General features: G+C 36.5%; 1 protein-coding gene across 1 annotated transcript; it reads right to left on the bottom strand.

Annotated features, from left to right (window-relative positions):
* Window positions 1-674: 674 nt before the first annotated feature.
* On the bottom strand, window positions 675-3263 carry LOC107567110 (macrophage mannose receptor 1-like). Its single transcript, XM_016252728.1, has 4 exons — window positions 3227-3263; window positions 2518-2808; window positions 1752-2090; window positions 675-1092 (listed from the first exon to the last, which is right to left on the bottom strand). The coding sequence occupies exons 1-4, from the start codon at window positions 3261-3263 to the stop codon at window positions 737-739; spliced, it is 1023 nt and encodes a 340-aa protein (XP_016108214.1). The 3' UTR covers window positions 675-736.
* Window positions 3264-7922: the final 4659 nt, after the last annotated feature.

The following is a 7922-nucleotide window of genomic DNA, read 5'->3' as shown; positions in this document are numbered from 1 at the left end:
GTGTATATATAAACACATACAGCATATATTTTGAAAATATTTACATGTATATATGTATATTCATATAAATTATATCATATATAAATATATTTAATATATAAACGTAAAATATTTGTTCTTAAATATATACATGGGTGTGTATTTATATATACATAATAAACATACACAGTACGCACACATATATTATGTTTAAAAAAATGTGATTAATCGCGATTAATCGTTTGACAGTACTATTTTTTTCTCTCTCTATCTATTTAACAGCATTACAATGAAAGACGTCTTCCCTCAGGTAGATTGCATGTTTTCCTGCCTTGCTAGATGTTGGGCTCATGATCAATAAGTTGTTTGCATTCGCCCAAACTGATTTGGCAAAGGTTGAAGGTTATTTTGCCATTAGTGCGAGGAACATTTGTTGAAAGATGAAGCACTACAAGATCTGACTGCAGCTGCATCACATTTTAAGTAAAAGATTTCATAACGCTTTGTCTGGAAATGACTGTTTAATTTGGATCATGTTGTCAAAACACGCAATAGTGAGGGGGCGTTGATACTGTTTCCTATGCAGTGGCGTTAGCCAATGGGGGTTTTTTTGTGTGCAAAAAACTTTATTAACATTATAAATAAACCTCAAAGAACATGTCAAAATAATATGTCATGACCCCTTTAAAATGTAGTGTAATTACAAGTACAGAATATTTGTAATGTGGATTACATGTAATCAGTTACTCTCCAGCGCTCACTTGTTGCAGATGAAGTTGTTTCTATCAGTTTCAGGGCGGCTGATCCAGCGATTATCGTTGGTCCGAATGGCTCCGGATCTGACCGTCTCATTGCACTTGTCCAGTCCAGTGTTGTAATCAGAAGCCCACTGATCGTAGCACGTGGTGTGACCGTTGACCCAGAACCAGAGTCCCAGTATGCGGGAGTGACGCAGACCCAGCCACACGTGATCGGAGGAGGCGCTCGAGGTCACATTCATCACCCGCCGCTGCATCTGCTCTGAATCCACCGACACCAGGTCCATGTCCCAATCTCTGCAGTATCTCAGAGCTTCAGTCCACGTCTTATTCTCTCGGATCAGAACCAGTTCATCTGGAAACAAACAGAAAGCAAAGCATTTAAACTCAGGAACTCATATGAAGAGTGTTGAGTTAAAGCAGCAGGGTTTCCCAAACAGGCTTCCTGAGCTGATGAAAACCTAATAATTAACAAAACCAAATGAGAATTTATATATACAGTATAAATGAGGCTGCACAATTAATGCATGATATATGATATAGCTTAGTGTGATTATCAAATCAAAGTTTGATGCGTTGCGTGTTTCAGAGTGAAGCGTGTCACTGTGTTCATTTACACGCGAGCAGCTTATAAAACAGTGCTTTCAGCGTCTCAGTTCACAGTAAATGCTGCTTCGCATCAACACTGACTTTAATGTGCATTGGAGAACCCAATGTGTGCTAAGTTTACTTTATTTACCAATACTTTTCTGCGGACAGAAGTTTACAGCATTTCATTTTGTATATTTTATTTGTTTAGCTGCATGTCTTGTGATCATTAACTGACATCAGAGAACCGTGAATGTTTTGTCAAATTATTGAAACATTAATTTAAAGAACTCGAGAAATACTTTCACTGACAGAAACTCTGGGAATTGCTGGTTAAAGGAATAGAGCGGTCACACTGTAATGACGAGAGAGTTTCTGTAGTTTGTCATGTAGATGTACAGCAGCTCAGATGATTGATCTACTCACCATCATAACACACAAAGTGATGCAGTTCTCTACAGAGCTCGTCTGTCCATCGTCCTTCATCACTGATACCAGTTGATGCGCAGATGCTGTCATTTTTAGCTCCGATATTGGGTTCATTACTTTTCCAGGGTTTGAATGTGAAGTTGCTGTTATCTGACCAAACCCAGGATCTGTACAGACCGATCCAGGCTTGTTCAGGTGAAGTTATGATGTTCTGGATCTGATGATTCTCAGTCGCATTCCTCACACTGGCCAGATCTGTGTGATACTGTGTGCAGTGTTTCTGAGCTTCAGTCCAGTCCTTTTGCTCCTGTACAGAGACGAATCCTTTACTGCTGCCTTTAAAAGAGAAAGACATTTGTCTGATATCGATTTAGAGAATTAAATACACGTTCTTTCTCTTCTCATTTACCAAAAACAAAAAGACAAATCCAAATGTGGTTCATTATTGAAAACTGAAAGTGTTTCATAATGAAAATAATCAAGTCTTTTAGAACATTTCTGTGTTTTAATCACATAATCAAGTCAAATTTATCTCTGTAGCATTTAAAATAAAATAAGTGTCAGTGTTGCAAAGTTCATCAATTCAGAAACCAATTCAATTCAGGTATAAGCAGCTCTACTGAAGATAATAATTTGGTTAATTAATAGTGCAAAGTTCATCAGATATGAAACATACAGCTGATCTCACCATTATAGCAGATGAAATGTCTTGTTGTACTACACTTTACATCATGCCATTGTCCATTATGTTCCATATAAACACAGTCTCCATCTCCATTTGGTTGTGATGGTTCCCAGTTCCTGTACTGAGATTCATTTTCTCTGTAGAAGTCAGAGTCACTCAGAGACCAAATCCATGTGTCCTTCAGCCCAATCCAGACACGGCCAGCACTGCTGTTCTCTCTCTGTATGAGCTGATTAATGTCATTCTGTTCATTCCTGTCATTGATAGTGACCAGATCTGTGTGTTTGTCTCTGCAGTAACTCTGAGCTTCAGTCCAGCTCATGTTCTGATTCACAAAGTGATACTGACGTGGAGACGAACTGACCACGGCTGAGGACAGACACATTCACACAGATCTCACTCATTATATCCACACTGTATTTCAAGAGCTCAGAGTTTCAGTGTGTGTTTGATAAAGTGTTCTGAATGGCGCTTTTGTACGTTCAGTGTTTCCACAGGATTTGGTGAGAGTGTGGACCTCTAGTGGAAGAAACCTGAGTGCATTTTAAAGTTAAACACATTAAACTGCTCTGGCCACAGGTGGAAACCCCCTGGTCTAGAGGACTCATGGGAAACACTGACGATGTTTTGTGGTTTTTATATGGTTTATTACAGTAGCAGCTCAATCTCCTCAACAACACACACGATTGCAGGAGTCATTCAAACACACTTGAACACTGTCGGCACAGCACTAACACTGACTATCAACACTAGTACTAGTCAAGCACTCATTTAAACACTCACTCACCTGTGAGCAGAACAGACATCAATGTGATTCTCTCCATTTCTGAGGGAAAACCAGAAATCAGTCTCAATAAATGACGCAGACGCTGAGCATCTGACCAGATCCAGAACATTCAGATCATTTCTGCTTTATCATTGCTTATTAGATCCTACATCAGTTATAAACACACACATGAAGCTCCTGAATGAGCGTGTGTGTGTGTGTGTGTGTGTGTGTGTGTGAGTGTGTGTGTGAGTGTGTGTGTGAGTGTGTGTGTGTGTGTGTGTGAGTGTGTGTGTTTATACAGGTGGAAAAAAACAAAATACATACTTTGATTATTCTATCACGCTTGTTATTTGTGTCTTTAGATTTCAATTCCAATACGTATCTTCAGAAGTTCTTTCCTCCACTTCAGCAGCACTTATTCTGTTTCGAAGAATGTTGAACCTGACTTCATCCAATGTTCAGATCTATTTTCTGGAAATGTAAGCAGATTAGTGCATATTTAATTAGAAAAGGCTTTATTTTCATATTTAAACCTGACATTACAGAAAACGTTGTCTTAATATACTGCGTTTAATTAACTGGGGAGATATGGTTATGTCTGTTAGTTAATATTTTTACCTTATTCACTAGTACTGTCTCGCTTTAACCATATTTTGGGGACATATTTGTAACCAGAAGTGAGTTAAACATGAGAAAACCTCCATTTGGAGATGTCCTCATTTGTGAAAACAGTATAAAATAAAGGTTTTTTGTTTATTAAAATGCAGGAAGTTGTGTCTTAGGGTTTGAGTGTAGGCTAGGCCTGGGTTATAATATTTATAACTAGCTCTATATATAAACAAAAGAAGACTATGTGATGTAGATGGAAAGTGTGTGTGTGTCAGTCATCATCAGTTTATGGTTGTGTATCTCCTAAACAACAGTGAGATGAAATAGTGAGAAATGAAACACTTTTACTGAGGTTTTCCTGCTTTCAGATGTTTCTACTTCAGCTTCGCATTCATTGTGCAGCTCTGGACTGGATTGTTGACTCGTTTGTATTCTTTTTTAATTTCTCTTACGTAAGATAGATAAGTCGATACCTCGATGAGAATGCCGAGGTCTGAAAGAACACAAGCGCATTTTTATTATTAAGAGTCTGATAAAAACATCACAATAATCCACAGCACTCCAGTCCACCAGTTAACATCTGGAGAAGACAAAAGCTGAAACTAATCCAGCATTAAGACGCTTTTAACTTCAAACCCTTGCTTCCAGGTAAAACATAGTCTACAGTATTTTCAAAATTCTCACTGGAGGAAGTGTCATTATGGGTTATGAACTCATATTTTTTGTCTTGTTGGAAAACAAGATAAATATACTGAGGAACTGTTTATGTTGGGTGTGACTGGCGGAGCTCTTATCAGTCACTCACACACACACACACTCACACACACACACACTCACACACACACACACACACACACACACACACACACACACACACACACACACACACACCCACACACTCTCACTCTCACTCACTCACACACATCCACACCTCCACACTCACACATTCACTCGCTCACTCACACGCTCGCTCACATTCTCGCTCGCTCACACACACACTCACACACACACACTCTCTCTCTCACACACACACACACACTCACACACACTCACACACACACTCTCTCTCTCTCTCTTTCTTGTGGATGTCTACAACTCTGCAGTAGATGATTCTGCATTAATATAAAATATAAGAGCTCCTGTCAGACTCGCCGGATTCACAGATCCTTCACACGCCTCGGATTTTAATGGAGTACAGGTAGCCTAATGTAATATCATTCATCGTATAGTTATGAAAATATGATATCCTTTCATAATTCAGATGATTTCTGTCACAGGAGCGTTTGGATCGTGCTGTGAATGAAGCAGTCTTCAGAACATCATTAACACAAAGGTGAGTTTATTTTCTTCCTCACTGAACAGTGTGTTAATATATTACACTGTGTTATGTATTATCGTTTTCACGAGGGACTAATAGATTAAATATTAGTGTGTAACAGAGGCGCGTTATCTTCAGGGTTCAGCTGTTTAGTTGTGTTTACTGCTTGGTTGTTGGTTCACTTGTCTGATAAGAAAACACTTAACTAAACAGATATCACCATACTTCACCCAACTGATTAATCACGATACATTAAGTTTTCCTGAAATTTTCTGTTTAAATATACAATATTTAAACTATATATATAGTTTAGTATATATACGTTTTTTTTTTAAATACTAAAACTTTAAAATGAAAACTAATTCCAAATATTAATAATAATAATAACAATAATATATCTCATGCAAGCATAAAGATTTACTAAAATGAAAACTCAAAATATTAATAAAATATATCTCATGCAAGCTTAAAGATTTACTACAATTACATTTAAACTAAAGATCACATAATGTCAGTATGTGAAGATATGTGACTAAATATATGAATTAAACTCCCAAAAGTTGTCTGTGAAAAGGTTGGTTTAGTTTAGTTTATAACACTTGTAATTTCTTTCGTTTATGAATGATTGAAAGTATTTTCAGCACATAAATGTTCATTGCTCTTCCTTGTGTGACTGCTCATGCATCATTCAGGACGAGCATTCTATGCGTTATAGAAAACAATGAAATTATGATGAATTTGGCATTCGTTCGGTCCAGAGAGAGTCTCTGTGAGTTTTTATCACATTTATGAACAAATGTTCTTCCAGTAGCATTAATAGAGCATTCTTTCAAACGTCTCTGGTATTTAGTAATGCTTTCAAATCATTAGCACAAAAACGTGTATTTACACATCATTCATTTTTGTTCCTGAAATGTTGTGGTTGGATGTTTAAGTAACTTTTTGGAATGTTACAATTTGTTTCAGAACATTCAAAAGTAACGTTCCCATAACGTTTGCAAAATAATCAAATGGAATGTTCCCTTGACAATAGATACATTTTATGAATGTTTAGAGAACATTCCGAAATAACACATTTTTACCTTGATAGGAGCATATTTGTGTTATGTTTGGGATTGTGTCTGCGCTGAAGTGTGTGAATGAAAGCGTTTAATGACACCTGAGCGTTTGCACATGGGATATTCTTCTCGTTTCTGAAAGAACATAGATTCTACATCCCTGAACTGAAGGTGTTTAAGCAGCCAAATTCTGGATCGACCAGTGGAATGAGTCTGTTTGATGCATTTAGAAGATACTCTTATGCATTGTATTCATTTAGAAAAAGAAGTTTGAGTTGTGTTTTGTTTTTCTCGTGTTACAAAAGCTTCTGTTTGTTGTTTGAGCTCATTGGATCTTCATGTTGGTGTTCAAGCTGTCAATCATCTTCTGACCCCGCCCACATCCCCTTCTACTATGAGCAGCAGTTTTGAGAAAGAGGGCGGGGTTGTTGCATGGCCTCCCTCATTATATGACCACACCCCTCAAAGCATCCCCCCTCTGGCTCCTCCCCTTCCCCCTCCCCTTCCTGTGAGAAACCCTGAGGAGAGGAAGAGGAGGGTGAGGAGCTTCTTCTGGAAACCGATTCCTGAAGATCGTGTCAAGCAGCAGAACAGGCCGAACCTGTGGAGCAGCAGAGATCCATTCCACATCGACATCAGAGCCATCGAGGAGCTGTTCGGACACGAGGACACACCCTCGTTCACAACAACCTGCTGCACGATTGGACGAAGACACACTTCTGTGAAAGATCTCAGGCCGCAGGTGAGATCTACTGAGATCAGAGGAGGTTTGATGCAGAGTTAACTCAAACTCAAACCATTAACAGCAATTCCACTCAAATTAACATGAACAGAACATATAAAAAACTCATTCAAAATATTATTTAAAAAGCTATATTTAGACATTAAATAAAAAACTGACAAAACACACAACAAAATGACAAAAATGTTAAATTAAAAAGAAAAAGAAAAAATTATTCAAAATATTAGTAAAAACTGTATAGATATAAAAACCCAACAGCTAATACAATTACAAAAACGAGAATTTAAAAAATGTAAATAAATAAAGATTCAAAACATTAATAACTGCATGTACTGTATAATAATACATGTAAATGTTGATAAAAAAATTAAAAACGGACAAAAACACTAAAATTAAAATTAATTAAAAAAATCAATAATAATCATGAAAATGACAAAAACACAACAAACTGCTGAAACTTCACCTAAAAGTAAAATGTATATAAATGTATATTAAAAATATATATAACTCACTCAAAATATATATATCTATATCTATGTAGACATTAAAAAACTAATAAGCTGACAAAAACACAAAAAATTACTAAAACGAACTAAAATGAAATCGAACAATCAAAATATTAATAAAAACAATGTAAATATTTATTTAAAAAAAAAACTACTACAACTAACAAAAACTAATACAAATGACAAAAGCACAACAAAACTACTAAATCTTCAAAATGAAAATGGAAAATATACTGTATAGACAGAAAACATGAAAATAAAATCTAATTCAAAACGTATCACAGTATATACTATATTAATGAGAGTAAAGCAACACTGGTTTGATGATGTTAGTGATGAGATTTATATTACAACATACAGCATTTATAAGTGTGTGTGTGTGTGTGTGTGTGTGTGTGTGTGTGTGTGCTTCTCTTTAGATCACCATCCTGGACTCCAAGAGAAGCTTGAATATCTGCATTTTTCTGAAACACTTCAAAAA

The sequence above is a fragment of the Sinocyclocheilus grahami genome, unplaced genomic scaffold (genome assembly GCF_001515645.1).
Source record: "Sinocyclocheilus grahami isolate Dianchi unplaced genomic scaffold, SAMN03320097.WGS_v1.1 scaffold1129.1, whole genome shotgun sequence".
NCBI lineage: Eukaryota > Metazoa > Chordata > Actinopteri > Cypriniformes > Cyprinidae > Sinocyclocheilus > Sinocyclocheilus grahami.
The sequence above is the reverse complement of the archived record's forward strand: the minus strand, read 5'-3'. Positions and strand labels throughout refer to the sequence as shown.

What these genes read in the sequence shown, in the direction of transcription:
- LOC107567110 (XM_016252728.1), bottom strand. Translation starts at nt 3,263, where the DNA reads ATGGAGAGAATCACATTGATGTCTGTTCTGCTCACAG. An exon ending in GATGTCTGTTCTGCTCACAG is followed by an intron (nt 2,809 to 3,226) that starts GTGAGTGAGTGT and finishes GTCTGTCCTCAG; the next exon opens with CCGTGGTCAGTTCGTCTCCA. An exon ending in ACCAAATGGAGATGGAGACT is followed by an intron (nt 2,091 to 2,517) that starts GTGTTTATATGG and finishes TCTCTTTTAAAG; the next exon opens with GCAGCAGTAAAGGATTCGTC.